At 37.3% G+C, this 16,777-nt stretch overlaps 1 protein-coding gene across 1 annotated transcript; it reads right to left on the bottom strand.

Annotated features, from left to right (window-relative positions):
• Positions 1 to 13,559: 13,559 nt before the first annotated feature.
• On the bottom strand, positions 13,560 to 16,777 carry LOC310722826 (protein S100-B-like). Its single transcript, XM_083535573.1, has 3 exons — positions 16,699 to 16,777; positions 16,302 to 16,447; positions 13,560 to 14,951 (listed from the first exon to the last, which is right to left on the bottom strand). The coding sequence occupies exons 2-3, from the start codon at positions 16,431 to 16,433 to the stop codon at positions 14,802 to 14,804; spliced, it is 282 nt and encodes a 93-aa protein (XP_083391699.1). The 5' UTR covers positions 16,434 to 16,447; positions 16,699 to 16,777; the 3' UTR covers positions 13,560 to 14,801.

The following is a 16,777-nucleotide window of genomic DNA, read 5'->3' as shown; positions in this document are numbered from 1 at the left end:
CAGACCATATAGAGCACTTTGTATATACACATGACTAACGTGGATAATCATGAGGTGTGAACAATTTAAAGGAACCTCAGCGGGCATCTCGGGAATAGTGAAAGAATTCAGTAGTTTGCACTGAAAGAAACATAAAAGACTTTAAATTCAAGGAAAGAGGTTTATATAATACATATAGAATTTAAATAAAATAGCAGTTTAAAGGGTTCCTGTTCTTACAAGTTACATAAATGAGTGAAACTGTGCAAATATATATAAGTCCAGAAAAAAAAAAAGAACATGCATGACAAAAACTAATTCTCAAAATAGTAGCATAAACGTTTCCAAATCATTCGTGTCTTAACTGGAAACTGTGGTCCAAATATAAAATGACCCATTTTTATGTACTTAAAAATAGGTATATATATATATATCTATATATATCTATATATATATATATATATATATATATATATATATATATATATATATATATATAAAATTATTATTATTATTAATTTTTTTCCTAGTATTGTGAATTTCCCTAATATTTGCATTAATATCTACAGAGCCCTATGTCCTGTACACTGACACAAATATTACTATATTGAAAAATCCAACAGGGATCAATAACACCAAATATCTATAGCCCCAATAATCTGAAATTTGGACTGCTGTCAGAAAAAAAATCAGGATAAAATGTTGGCCAGTCAGCCTAGAAAACAACTAAATAAATAAAAAGGTGTTTATCTTTGGAGAAACACAAATTCTGTGTTCCACACAATGGCAAAAAAAGAATAGGGTTATTTTATACTATGTGTAGTGTAAATACACATCCCATAATGGAAGATAAAATTCCCTCTCCCACACCATTAAACTACTTCAGCAGTGGTTTCATTAACAGCAGGCTGAACTTCCTTCACTTTAAATGACTTTAAAATGGATGCAAAAACAAACATTCTTTACGATGGTTGAGGCAGTAAGGATTTGTTTTCCAGCTAGCATTGTTTGGTTACATTTTGCCATTGCTATTTCAATTTGTATTCCTTAGAAGCATGTTACATTTGGGGTTTATCACCATTTGCAGCCAAAGCATTGTTCTCAATGTGCAATGTCTCAAACTTTTTTGGGAAAGTTAACTGATTTTTTTCATACAAATGCAGATTACAAATACATACCTACATTTACATTTGTCTGGCTAACTAGCTGAGCTAACTCTAGACAAATGAGGTATGCAATGCTTGACTAAAAATGTTTGTGTGTCTAAAGATACTTGACTTCTCAATCTGAATGTTTTTAGTTTTGTCTTCTATCTGTGAATGCAGGTTTTCAACATTAGCATATATACATAATTAGCAGGATAGTTTACAAAGTAGCAAACAAATTAACACCTGATGACATGTGTAGTTCTAAGACCTGCCAATTGTTCAAATATTGAAATGCTTGATTGAACCAATCATCTAATGGAAATCATCCAATTTTAAGAAGAATATTGATGTCAGGTAGCTCTGAGAAGCTTATAATTTCTCATGCCATATGGTGGTGGTGTTGGTGTTAGCTAGTTCATTCATTTCTAACAAAACCAGAAATATTTTATATAAAATTGTTGTACACAACCACTGTACTGCCAGATCAATAGCCACAATGAGTTCATATAACATATTAATGTTAGGTTAAATGGGAAATCAGCATTTGTACCATTTTTATAGTTAGCACTTGCTAAGGGAAATTGAGTTTAACAATGTAGAGATGGTATTCTTTACCAGTATGATCCTCCACGCCTACTTAGATCAAAAGGTGCAGGCTATCTGTTGGTTCCTCAAATAATTAAGACTACAGCAGTGGGCAGATCATTCTCTAATAAAGCCCCACAGTTATAGAACAACCTTCCAATCAGTGTTCGGGACTCAGACACAGTCTCAGTGCGAGGTTGAAAACATATTTATTTAGTCAAGACTTTGATCAGTAGATTTTTTTCTCAGGTAAAGGCGCAGATCTGGAGGGAACATGGATATAGAGTGTTTGGTGAACTGGTATATTTGGATGCTGTCGTCCCCTCACATTCACACGTTCACTCAGGTTTGTTGACGGTGGTGTGATGGGTCGTCTCTTATCCCACATGTCAGTGTTCCCTTCTGGTTCTCCCTTTTAGTTATGCTGCCATAGCGAGTCTTGCCGGAGTCCAAATTGCACAGTGACATTAACTCTCATACAACAATAAAGACACATAATAATCCATATCCTTCTCTTCCTGTCACCCTCTTCTCTCTCTCTCTCTCTCTCTCTCTCTCTCTCTCTCTCTCTCTCTCTCTCTCTCTTTCTCTCGGTCAAGTTAAACATGCTCCTGAGGCTCCAATGACCACTGTTCCTGCCCCTCTCCCCTCCGTGGATCTTCCCACTTTGTATCCTCTGGATAGTGCTCTCTTCGACTGGAGGCCACTCTGTGTAGCTTGGGACGGTATCTCATCAACGCCTTGGGTGGTTCCATGAAATTCCGGAGTAGGTACAGGCGCTTTGAGGATGGATTGGACTGTAGTTAATGTCAACAGTCTCCTACACTGACTCAGGACTACTTTTTGCTTCTGATCATCTACACTGTACCCCGCAACATTGTATATCTGCTATAAATTGACATTCGGTGCAACCCAGATGAGGACGGGTTCCCTCTTGATTTTGGTTCCTTTCAAGGGTTCTTCCTTTAGCCATCTCAGGGAGTTTTTCCTTGCCACAGTCGCCACCGGCTTGCTCATCAGGGACAAACTTACTTATAAAGAACATATTCAATTTTAATCACCACATTATCTGTGTAAAGCTGCTTTGAGACAATGTTCATTGTTAAAAGCGCAATACAAATAAAAATAAATTGAATTGAATTGAATATTCTCTTCAGGTCTTGACACATCCACTCTGCTGGTGTCTCTAAGGTTCTAAATACCATGGCAAATATATAATCTACAGTGGTTTGTATCCCGATAAAGGGCAAAACCATCCAACAATACCCAGCAGGAGCTGATGAGTGAATGGGAACGAGAGGTGGGAGGGCTAGCCGCTGAGAGCACAGAAGTGAAATGTTCCCCGGATGCAATTAAAGTTCTCGGGACATCAATAAGTAATGAATGTCAACAGCAGCATGTTGTTTGGCTTGGGAGGGTGCTGGTGGCCCACAGTCTCTTATGTCCAGAGCGTACAGAGAAACAAGTGGTAGAAAAGTTTGCTCATTAAAAGCCTGGTCTGAGATCAATTTTAATGATCTAAATGGTTCTAAATACAAATTATAGCACATAGGTTTTTGAGTCAGCATAGTAAAGGACAAAGTCTGTTGATATGTCATGTCCCTTTGGAATGTGTTGGACATTGAAGATGTGCAGGCAGTTGTCATCTTAAGCAGCAGTCAGATCATTATTGGATTTTTTTTGGCACACAGATAGAGGAAGGATTAGTCTTCATGCAAGGGCACCTGCAGTTTATGCAATAGGCAGTTCAAATTCTGATTTGTCAGCAGTGCTTCAGCTTTAAATTGTATTAATATCATGCTGTATAAAAACTTATTTACTCTGTAGCATGCAAAAGTTTACACACCCTTTTGGATAAAAAAGATGTAGGCAGATAGTGTATCAAAGTACAAATTGCATGTGTTGTACCTGGGGAAATGATCTAATATTAACTTAAACAAATGTCAATATATTTTATTACTATACTGACTAGTTTATGCAATTTGACAGTGTATGGATTCCTCTCATTTTCTAATGTTTTCAGTGTGATTGTGTAATAGATTGAGTTATGCTTGAGATCCATCAGATGGTATTATAATAGTGGAAGAAATGAAAAAGTCTATAGTTCATCAAAATTCATATACTCACTGTATACAAAGAAGAGAAATCTTTCCACCATGAAAAATATTCCAATTAGCAAAACAAATGAAACTAAAAAAAATTTAAAAGTCTGTTTGGTCTTTTGATATTTCCACTAATCCAAATATATGCATAGTACAAATTTGCTAAGATTGTGAAGAAACACTATATAGGCAAATGTTTGTGGACACCCAACCATAATGTGCTTTTTGAACACCCCATTCCACATGTAGTCCAAATTTGCTGTTATAATAAGCTCCATGCTTCTGAGATTTTGAGTGTGATTGTGAAGATTTGTGGAGATTCATTCAGCCACAAGTAAAGGTGTTAGTAAAGTCAGGTAGTGATGGTGATGTGAGGAGGACTGGGGTGCAATCAGTGTTCCAATTCATCCCAAAGCTGTTAAGTAGGGTTGTGGTCTGAGTTCTATAGCAGGCCACTCAAGATCTTCCACTTCAAACCATGTTATCCACGTATCTTAATGGAGATCACATACGTCCCAAGACGTCCTACACCCAAAGACGTCCTTTACAATTGTGTCACTTTCTTGTAACAGTTTGTGGCAGAACCATATTTGGCTGCAAAAGTCAGTTGTGCCAATCATTTTATGTAGCTCCAACACCAACATAACCTCTTAAACCTGAGCACAAGCCTAAATGAAATAAGAGCATAAATAAATAAATCTGATTTTATATTCAGAATTTATATGAGCCACAATTGAGTTCGCTATAAGCCATTTACAGGACTTCTGTCACCACTGTGCCAAGAGGGATGTTTTTGCGGCTGCTCCTTATATAAACATAAAGCATTGATTTAGTGCTGTTTGAGCTGAGAAGAGTGAGCCGTCATATAAAGTATTGATATTTCTAAAATACGAAAAACATTTCTCTGCAGGCCCTGAGCCTCTATCAGCTGTGCAATTTTAACTAAAGTGCCTCTGTGCTTGATTATGTTGGCGGTATTTGAACTGGTGAAACTGCATGTAAAGCACTTCCTTTAATGAGCACAACAAAAAAAAAATCTGTGGAACCTTTTATTTATTTATTTAAATCAAATAGTGCAACACATCAGCTTTAATACTGTCTTGGGAATACATAATGCGGATTCTAGGCTTGCTTGTGACTAAAGTAAATGTGTCACATCTCACCAGGGGGAAACCAGGTGCGCATCATGATGTTCTTAGTCGGTACCTTCAGAAAAAGGGAAGGTGAGAGTGGCCTGCCTTCCTTAATACAGAACTAAAGCAAAATATCAAAGCCATCTCTCCATCTCTCAGATGTTCTTCATCACATGACCACCATTCTTTTTTTTTTTTTTCAGACAGAAGAGCCAGTCAGATTGTGAGACGGTCGGCACAATGTTTTTCTTCATTCTCAGAGAAACACATCTCAGCCTGGTTCACACTTGTGCTATTAGAGGAGCTGTTTATGGGAGCGTGACAGCCAGACGATGAGAGGACCGTCAAAGTGAAGTTGACGTTTTCTCAGCACATGCCAGCTCTTGAAAAATGTAACATACATCTGCCGTAACAATTTTATGGCCACATTTGAATCATATTTCTGTTATTATACTTTACGATGCTATCACCTGTTTTATACGGTCAAGCTTAAATGTGAAAAGCTTTACAGGAAAATGTGCTTTCATGCAAATCAATTCCACAAAATCAAAAAACATTATGATTTTATTTGTTTTTGGATTGCACATATATTGAGATTGGCTGCTTGATATACTGTACCACTGAGATCCAGAGTTTTGCTGAATTAATTGAAAAAAAAAAACAGAAAGCTTCCTCTTTGTACTTTCCAGGCAGCATTTACTGGCCTGATACTGATTTACTAAAGTAGCAAATGCATGCACAAGGTTTATGCGTCATCGTCAGATGGAAAAGGATTTGTTTTAGCTACTGTTTTAGGATCCGTGTGCATCATCACATCATTGCAATAGACAGACAGAATACAAAAGAATAGCAATTACTGTAAGCAAGCAAAAAAAAAATAAAAAAACATTTTAAACCTTATATTTGTTTAAAGACATCAAAGAAAAGAGAAATATTTGTTTGAATATAAGTTAATTGAATTTGCTAGGATGTGTGTAAAATCTCCGCACCAAACAAATAGCAATGTATTATTATATACGTCGATCTATAAAGTAGTCGTTTAATATCTCACTTGCTTTTGCATTGCTATCTTAAATAGCACGTTTAAGAGTCTCGCTAAAGAAATGTGGCACCTCATTAATCACACAAGTGGATTTATCATTGTGCAGTTCCAGTTCAAGTCCCACTTGAGCCGAGGAAAATATTATCAGAAGATATCCTGAAAAGAGACCTGCATAAATAAATAAAATAAATCCGCTAGTCTATCCTTAAATGTCAACAGATAAACCTAAAGATTTCATTTGAGTGGGGAAAAGATTTGATCGAGTTCCAGAATGTTCTGTGAGGTTGTTGAAGGCAGGATGAACGAGCACTTAATAAAGAGTCTGCCCTGTTTATACAGAATGCTCTCTCTTGGCAAACACCCTTAACAAGATTCTTGACAGGCTGGAATGCTCCTAATTCTTGTGGAAATGTCTTGCCTACTGTAAAGGGGAAGAAATACTAATGGGCAAAAGCATTTGTCTGTGAAGTAAGATTGTGAGACCTTATCTGAAGAAGGTAAGACAGCATAATCCCCATGTAATAGAAAGCATCGATCTAAAAGTATGTTCTAAAATAATTACTGACCCATATTGCGGGTTTTTTGTTTTTGTTTAAATGTACAGTAGACAGGAATCCGTTTAAGAAGTGACTCGTGATGAACATCGACGAGCCAAAGGACAGAGCTCAGAGCTGAAGTGTTGCTGAAATGCATGGGTTTTCTATATCTAGAGGAAACACAGTGAAACAAAACAACGTTCCCACTGGACCATGTTCCATAAAACAAGATAAATTAACAAAACACAGAACTTTAAAAAACCAACTAGGATGGTAGTCTTCAGACATAACTTAGGACATTACAAAAAGTACACCATTTAGTGCAAAACAGTACAGTGTTGAGTAAACACCGCAATACTGTAGCTCTGACTAGTATAATAAGAAAGATTTGTACTTGTGCAGATTTATCTGTATGAAATAATTAATACTGTACATGTCAACAATTAAAGTTTTAGCAGCAATTGTGCAAAACATCAATTTTGTGCAAAAGTTTTTGTGTGTGTCTCAGTTCAGTCTCTTCATGATGAGAAGTCAGGTGACTTATATGAAGGAGTCTGTTATGGTCATATATTCTTGGTCTCACACACACAGATAGATAGATAGATAGATAGATAGATAGATAGATAGATAGATAGATAGATAGATAGATAGATAGATAGATAGATAGATAGATAGATAGATAGATAGATAGATAGATAGATAGATAGATAGATAGATAGACAGACAGACAGACAGACAGACAGACAGACAGACAGACAGACAGACAGACAGACAGACAGACAGACAGACAGACATGGTAAAAAATATTCTGGATTCTGACCTTGATTTTCTCTTTTGCACTGATATATTTTTATTTAATCTGATTTGAGATTGACACGCTTGGCAACTAAAAAAAACAGGCTTTACAACAAAAGCTTTTAAGCCAATCGATACAAATTGGGGTGGGTTTATGGGTCTTCGGCATACCAGGCTCTCTATTATTGCGTTCATCTGCCCGATGTGACACTATGGATTTTCTATAATAAGTAGGAACAAATGTTAAAACCTTCTTCATCAGCTAAAATACAATGTCTCAAATCAGATCCGAGGACTGGTTTGTCACGGTAGATCTGAAGGACACTTACTTCTTCGTTTATATCCTTCGGGGCCGAAGCTTATCAATATCGGGTGCTTCCGTTCGGCCATGCACTCTCACCCCACACCTTCAGAAAGTGTATGATTGCGGCTCTGGCCCAGCTGAGACTCCAGGGAATCCACATTCTGAACTATATTGACGATTGGTTGATAGTAGCTCAATAGGAGCTCCTGGCGGTCCGGCATTGAGATGTCGGTCCCGCCCACATGAAGGAACTGGGGTTAAGACTAAACGCTAGTGACGTTAGTGACACGTTTTCTTCGTGGAACCCAGAGGCTAAGGCCTCAGGTGCAATCGAGAGTACCTGTGTGGGACCTGGCCGTCGTTCTGGAAGCCCCGTCTAAGCCTTCCTTCAAGCCCTTGAGGTGCCTTTAAGGTTTCTAACAGTCAACACTGTTTTTCTTCCTCCCTTGGGGAAATTTAAATTGTAATTGACTCAACTTTTTTTCTGTCATTCACTTTCCAATTCTTGCGTGTTTTTGCATTTTACTGAATTTGTTGCATATACATTGAATGAACATGCATCTGTCTCAAAAACAGCCACGGTTCAAGAATAAGCCATCTTTCATTGAAATAAATCAAAATGCATCTAAAATGGCACCCTTATCTGGGGCTTTAAAAATATTCAATCAAACATTGCTTTATATTTATAATGATCATGAAGTCTGTGAATCCTAGGTTTACCAGGATAGATTGGAACCTAAGATGCAGCGGTAATGAGATCAGAATCGCTAATAACATCTTCAATATTTCAGTATCAGCATATTTAATGTGTTTCAGGTTGTCGTGTAGCTTGAAGAAAATACTTTCAACGTTGCTTTTTGAATTGCTTGTGTGTGTGTGTGTGTGTGTGTGTGTGTGTGTGTGTGTGTGTGTGTGTGTGTGTGTGGATTCTATATACACAATCTCATTTTAGTCATGCATTACGAATATAAATGAACCTTTCTCGCTACTCTTTTTCTCGCTACTATGTCATTTTCGATAGAAACGACGACGCGAACATGAATGCATGGATGTCATTAATTTCTTTCTCAAGACCCATTAAAACATTTTCAGCATGATTTACTGACTGTATCTTTCCGAATGTCCTCAGGCTTGCCGTTCACACTCTCACATTTTCACAGCTTTGACATTATTCAACTTCAGGTTTATTGACAGCTTTTATTAATCAAAAGGACTAAAAGCATACAATTAAAAACTTTATATATTCTCTGATGGAGTCTGAATGTTGAATGTAATTCTTTGTTTTTTATGTACTTTTAGACAGTGTATCGATGAACCATTCAAAACAAAATGTAGAAAAAGAACCATATGTTGGGACTTGTTTATGCAGAACTAGAACAAAAATTACATACTAAATAAAGAATTAAATAATATTGAGAAAATAAAGCTTAAGATATGCATAATATATAGCATACTAAAAGCTAAGAGACCACAAACATACATTATATTTAAAATGAGAGTGAATTTCAAGAGCTACTGGAAGACCTTCTAATAGATTTCTAGGATACTCTTGATCCAATGCAAGCTACTGTGTGACCTTTCGGCTGAAGGGTGCCATTAATTCTGCAGCAACTTTCGTATAGACTCGAGGATATGATTGAACACAATGGCAGGACTGTTATCTCTTCAGTTCTTCCTTCTCTTAGGAATGAAGGTGTGATAAAGCAGATAAAGTCAATCACTGTCATGTCGAAAGGACACACACATGCGTGCACACACACACACACACACACACACACACACACACACACACACACACACACACACAGGCTATGTGGTATCACAGAGAAGCAGAAGACGACACCAAAGATGTCCTTCCTGTTCACAGCTACTCGGTTGGAGCGGTGATACTGAGGAGAGACACACTTGAGGGATAATGTGATGACATTTGAGCAGTGTGGGATGTCGGCACCCTGCTCCCAGACCAAGAGCTGAGTTCTCTCACCAGGTGATGGAGAACTCCAGTTCAGGGAGATAATCTCTCTCACTCTTTCACAAACACAAGTTTGTCCTGAAACACTGAATGAAGCTCATTTCTAGGCTGCCACTCTACAAAGCTTATGTTGCATGATGAGCTAGTTTAACAGGTAAAAAAACTGTGTATGTGTGTATGTGTATGTGTCTCATTTGGCAGGTCGACAATTATCTCATTCATACCATTGAGGTTTAGGGGCCTTGCTCAAGGGCCCATCAATGACAAGGGGTGGGAATTTGAACTCCCAACCTTCTGTTCAGACTATCCTTCTTTTCAGGGTCAGGTCATAAGAAATGAATATTTGTAAATAATTGTTGAAAGACTTTTTGCTCACCAGCAGCTTTGGATCATAGACATGGGACAGGATAGACATGGGACAGGATAGCATTATTAGCCCACAGGATAATATAACCCCACAGGGAAATCTTTTGAAATGTTAGAGTAACCCTGCAAAAAGAGTAGAGTTTTACTAGAGTAAAAAGGAAGTCAGTAGAACATTGTTAAATCATTGATTGGTGAGTTAGTCAGATTGAAACATAATTCATAGTGTTTGGCGTTGTGAAAGATTAGCATTTGTTGAATAGATTATACTGTGTTGACGGTGTGGCGCTAAACCGATGGACAAACAACAACAGCTTTTAGTGTTCAGTTCTTTGTGTGAATCTGCTTTATATTTCTAGCCAACGTTCTGGGTCAGGAAAAAAAAACAGGGGACAGGGGGGCCCGGATGTTCCTTATTTAAATATTGTAGAATATTTCAGTCTAGACTTCTCCCTGGTGGCCAAATGGGAGAATACACTCCCACCTGCTCACCTTACTGACAAATGACCAACACAAACTATACGTGTGTGTGTGTGTGTGTGTGTGTGTGTGTGTGTGTGTGTGTGTGTGTGTGTGTGTGTGTGTGTGTGTGTGTGTTTATTGTTTTATTTGTTTTTGTTTGTTTATTTATTTATAATTTTTATTTATTTTATATTACCAGAAATAGATCTTTGATTAATGAAAGTCTAGTCTGTACTGTTCAGTTCATTGTTCCGATTTCATGCAGAAAATTTTAAATTAATAACTTAAGTTAATATTTTTTAGCATTTTAAAGAGATGCTTTTGAAGAGCTTGTTTTTCTTTAGTGGACAATCAAAAGGCATTGTTTTAGCAGATCAAAGTTCATATTTGCATTGTCAAGGAAACACTTCCTGAATCTACACACCTGTACAACGTCCGTGTATAAGGCTATAAAAGATATATACTTTTGTTAGATTGATTTCCTTTTCTCGTTAATAAAAGCTAGAACCAATATAAAATCTACTGGTAAACAGTCAAAGTAGTAGCAGAGTTTAAAAGAAGCCTTGTAAAGCAAGTGGATATTAAAAACAGGACACAGCGACATCTGGTGGCCAAATTAATTGCAGCAACTATACATCTTGTTGATTTAATTGCGAAATACAGAACGTACCCAAGCTTTTCATAGCATCACATTACCTTTAATTCCCTTCCCTGCCTTTCGGGTGTCCTTTTTGCCTCAGCTTTTCCCACTGCATTGTGAGTTATGGGGAAGCATTTTTTTAATCCCTCTGAGATGATGTGGTACCTCAGCCAAACATCCTCTCTCAGCAACAGCCTTCACTTGTCATATTGTCCATCTATCATTGGTTTCAAGGCCTTCCTACTAGACATGTTTAGAATAAAAAACAATTCTGGTTTTGCATTGTGTGATGTCATCGCTCGTGTGGTAATTTGACACAACTTTCTAAACACGAACCCTTCGATTTACCTCAGAAAAAGATTGTTGAACAAAAAATCAGTTATTCGAAGAATATGATGATGATCATGATCAGGGGATTAGTGTGTGGTCTGTCATAAGAATTGTTCCAGAAATAATTAATTTGTTTTTGGGCATTACAAAAGGCTTATAGCCCCCATATTAAATACAGTATATAGTTATTTACTTATTATAGTACACAATATATGTGTCACAGCAACCAAACTACAGATGTGGCGAAAGCCAAGAAAAAGGCATATAAGGAGGTGTATGAGAAGTCGGACAATAAGGAAGGAGAGAAGGATTCGTGCCGATTGGCCAGGCAGAGAGAAGAATGTGCTGCAAGTTAGAGCAATAAAGGATGGAGATGGAAATGTATTGACTAGTGAGGAAAGTGTGTTGAGAAGATGGAGGGAGTATTTTGAGCAGCTGATGAATGAGGAAAATTAGAGAGAGAGAAGGTTGGATGATGTGGAGATGGTAAAGCAGGAAGTGGATAGGATTAGTAAGGAGGAAGTGAGAGCAGTGATTAAGAGGATGAAGAGTGGAAAGTCAGCAGGACCAGGTGACATACCGGTAGAAGCATGGAGATGTTTAGAAGAGATGGCAGTGGAGTTTTTAACAACATTGTTTAAAAAAATTTTGCATGCTGGTACCGATTTTTAAGAATAAGCAAGACGTGCAGACCTGCAGTAACTAGGTTGGATTGCATCAAGAATTGGCTCTAAGCCCTTTCCTGTTTGCAGTGGTGATGGACAGTTTGACGGATGAGTAGTAGGAGTAAGACAGAGTACGTGTTTGTGAATGAGAGTGAGGGCAGTGGAGTGGTGGAAGGGAGAAGAGGTGGAGAAGGTGGAGAAGTAAATGTGGTCAACAGTGCAAAGTAATGGAAAGTGAGTTAGAGAAGTGAAGAAAAGAGTAGGATGCTGTATGGTTTAGAGACAGTAGCATTGACTAAAAAGACAGGAGGTGGAGCTGAAGGTAGCAGAGCTGAAGATGTTGAGGTTTTCGTTGAAAGTGACGACGATGGACGAGATTAGAAACGAGTTTATTAGTGCGACAGTGCATGTAGGACGCTTTGGGGACAAAGCGCAAGATGTTTTTATCATGTGAAGAGGAGGGACATGGGGTACATTGGCAGAAGAATGCTGAGGATGGAGCCACCAGGAAGGAGGAAAAGAGGAAGGCCAAGGAGAAGGTTTATGGATGTGGTGAGAGAAGACCTGCAGGTAGTTGGTTTAAAAGAGGCAGATGTAGAGGACAGGGGGGTATGGAGACGGATGATCCGCTGTGGCGCCCCCTAATGGGAGCAGCCGAAAGAAGAAGATGGATTCTATTAACTTGATTAAATACATTCTACTGATTTATTGAAACAAAATTTAAAGATTTAATTTTTTTTTTCTTTTTTAGTTTTTACGTATGCAAATCTGTTAAATCTGTCATAAAATTAAAAAAAAATCGAGTCTGGAGAAATGAACACATTTATGCCAAATTAATGCATTAATCAATGAAACACTAATGTGACCTTGGTGTAGGGAGAATTCAGAAATTTTGGAATGTCAGAAAAAACTGAGGTTGAACTAAAGCAGGGTTTATGTTTTGGCTGAAGTGAAAAGTAATTTTTTTGCATGGAAGTATATTATTAATTAAAAATACTGAGATAACATATAAGCAAGATAATATTTGGAAATAATGAGCTACTAAATCAAAATAATGACCTAAATAAATGACCTAGTGGTTTAGGGCTTCCTTACTGTGAAACTGCCATGAATTCTTATAAGCCGGGCGTTGTCTGCATGAAACAGGAAGTTGACCTTTAAATAATGACATTTGCTTTATTATTTATATAAACACTAATGCAACTCATTTTAAATATGTTTATAAATAAAATATTTTATATACAGTATATCCATAAAAATCATTTAGTACAGCCTACACATTAAAGGATCTGAGCCTCCTTAGCAAAAACTTCTTGCTAAGTCTTTTCCTATAAAGGACCTCAAAGTTGTGTCCAGTTTATTTTTGATTTGCACTCCTAAAAACTTTTTTGAGAACTGGTTCTCAAAACCGGTCCTGTTTTTCCAGAGAAAATCCCAGACATCTGATTCTGTGCAGCAACACAGATACCAAAGAAACAGTAGACTAGCAAAGCAGAAACCAAATTAATACCTCACGCATTTATTTCTAAATCTTTATCGGTTTTGGGGATCACAAATCGAAGGCATCTGCACAATGCAGGTAAATCTTTTTTTACTTGAGCATCACATCCTGGAGCTTGTCACCTGATCAAGTCACTGTACATGTTTACTATCCACAATGTTGTCTGGGCTAATCGACCCACTATTATGAATGATATCATGCTGCTTTGTACAGTTGAATAATTTTTTTGTTTGTGCAATTAGACAGATTTATTTGGGAGGAATCCACACAAAGCCACTTAGGAGGACTCATGGAAGTGCATCATAATGTTTCTGGAAAGTAACATGAAAGGAGAAAATATTGTATTTCTATATCAAGATTGATGGTGTCCCTATTGTTCATCTCAGGGGTCTGCCTTTTACGATTTCAGCTGGAGTGAAATACACTGGATAAGATAATGATAAAATTGACATCTGGAAACCCAAAAGGAGCTCTGGATAAGGGCGTCTGCCAAATTCCCTAAATGTATTTGAATAAATCTGAGGAACTTTATTGTATTTCCATACTTAAATTTTTTTTATGTACTTAGAATCCTTCCGTCTTTAATTCTAAAGCCACCCTCTTATCACAATGTATCCATCATCATGTATCCACCATCACTGTTAGACTCTATCCATGTCTAAGCGTTCTAATTTATAGCACAAACAAATCAGGCGACTGAAAAGCATTGCCAGATTGGTATGTTTGCTTCCAATCTACCCCAAGATGACAAGTATTTTTTTAAGAACTTACTTAACTTGTGAGTCATGACCTGGCAAACCCAGTCAAAATATGTTTTATTAAATTGTTCCTGGTTTATATGGTTCCCTCCTACCAGCTAGTTCTCTAAAGACAACTTCCATCCATATACCTCACAAAGCAGCATAACACACTGAGGAAAGTGGTTTCCACCTGCTTCCGCATACATGAGCTCATAGACATGAGTTTATAGACATCACATGATTTCCTACTGATGATATTACTCGCTTGGCTGCTGACCACAGATGGCTCTGGCACCACCAGGGTTTTTGAGGTCACAGTCTCTGGGCAAACAATGGGCAAAGCGCTTTCGTTGCATCAGTCAAGCACTCTATGTTGACTCGCTTTTAATATAACAAAAAACTCAACACAACAAAACCATTTAATGGATTAATGCAAGAAAAATCTGAACTTCACAGAAAGTACAGTGTTCTCAATTGGTTAATTCTTTTATATTGATGATTATTTTAATGAAAATGCTTCGTCACGAACAGATCATGGCACGCCGATGTCACCATGGCGATGAGAGGAATGAACTCCTGGAAGTCGATCTCTCGATCTCCGTTCTGATCCAGATCAGAAAACAGCAAGTCGAGGATACTCTTGTCCTGAATTTTCTGCAGAAGAAAAACATTTATTTATTAGGTCATAAAGAAATTAATTTTAAAAAGTCATTTATTAGGAATATGTATTGTAATCATTAAAAAAATCGCATTGTATAACAACTCCTAACAGCCTTAAAGTTAAAGAAAAACACAAATCTAAAATCTAGTGGAACTAGATTGGATCTTCCCAGAAAAGTGGAGGTATATACACGTGATTTTCCTTTCATATACATGTCATTTTTGACTTTCTTTTGCCCTCTCCCATTAGGGGTCACCACAGCAAATCATCCGTATTCATGATCCGCATGTTCGATTTGGCGCATGTTTTTACGCTGGATGCCCATCCTAACGCAACCCTCCCCATTTATCCGGGCTTGGGACCGGCACTAAGAGTGTACTGGCTTGTGCAACCCTAATGGCTGGGGTTGGTTTCCTGACCGGGGATAGAACCGGGGCCGCAGCGGTGAGAGCGCCGCATCCTAACTACTAGACCACCAGGGAACGTTGTTATTTAATTTTATTATTTAGTTTTTTTTTTAATAACTATATTTCGACTGTACTTCTCAAAACAGGACATATAACAAATTGCACTTTTCTGCTGTTTTCTGTCTGATCACATGACAACCCAATCCTATTGGTTAAATAAATAACAAAAACATGAAATTAAATGTAACAGATTAACTGCACCAAATATATGAATGTCCTCACATAAACGTGTATAGTTTCACTTTTTTGTTGTTGTTGTTCTTGTTAATAATTTTGGTGTTGTGGTACCACAGTGGTTAAGGCTCTGTATTACTGATAGGAAGGGTGTGGGTTCAAGCCCCAATATCACAGAGCTGACACTGTTGGGCCCCTTGAGCAAGACCCTTAACCCTCTGTGCTCCAGGGTGCTGTATCATGGCTGACTCTGCACTCTGACACCAGTTTCCTAACATTGCTTGGATATGCAAAGAAAGAATTTTACTATGCTGTAATGTACATGTGTACAACTTTTAAACTTCTTTTAAAACCTCTGGATAGAGTTCTTTTCATTTGGAGACAGAGGGATAGGGATCAATGGGGTTACTGAGCAGCTATATATATATATATATATATATATATATATATATATATATATATATATATATATATATATAAATGTATTTCTATTTAGATTTTTGAATAACAAAACTGAGGTACGTCATTGTGCTCGAACCTTCTTCAGTGTATGAAACAGATTGCCTCATACTTTGCTTGCATAATTTGTTAGTAAAAACCATGTCCATAAACCACAAATGGAAAACCTAACTGATTTGAATTACAGGTAAGCCATTCTTTTAACAACCAGTCCACACATTCATAACATCTCGAACACCTTACCATGACAAATTGGCTCATCTCGTTGTTAATAAGATTCTTCAGGTCGGCCTTTTTTAGCTTACATTTGTCTCTGGAGTACTTGTGGAAGGTCTGCACGATGGTTACCATCGCCTTCTCAAGATCTGATGACATTGTCCTGAAAAACTCTGAAATGGAAAAAGTTTTTGGATTATATACACACTGCATATTTCATTCATGCAGTACTTCAACATGGCTGTCATAACCTGTCCTAATCAGCTGAAAGATATAGTAAATGATATAATACCAAACATTGTCATTCACCTTAAAGATTAAAGATGACTAAAATGATCTGATCATGCACTCCTTTTAGAATATACAGCTCATCTTAGCAATACCGTTATTGTACTCAATTTCTATTCCTAATATAATAAATTACCTTAAGAAGAATGTCAGACTTTTGGTCAGAATATAAAGCGTCCTTCTCTGTTGCAAACACCACTCCTTGTGAATAAGAC

The sequence above is a fragment of the Silurus aristotelis genome (genome assembly GCF_946808225.1).
Source record: "Silurus aristotelis genome assembly, chromosome: 29".
NCBI classification, from domain to species: Eukaryota; Metazoa; Chordata; class Actinopteri; order Siluriformes; family Siluridae; genus Silurus; species Silurus aristotelis.
This window is presented reverse-complemented; position numbering and strand designations above follow the sequence as displayed.

Coding starts and splice junctions, on each gene's coding strand:
- LOC310722826 (XM_083535573.1), bottom strand. CDS start 16,433: ATGTCATCAGATCTTGAGAAGGCGATGGTAACCATCGTGCAGACCTTC. Junction 14,952..16,301: donor AGATGAGCCAATTTGTCATG/GTAAGGTGTTCG, acceptor TTTCTTCTGCAG/AAAATTCAGGACAAGAGTAT.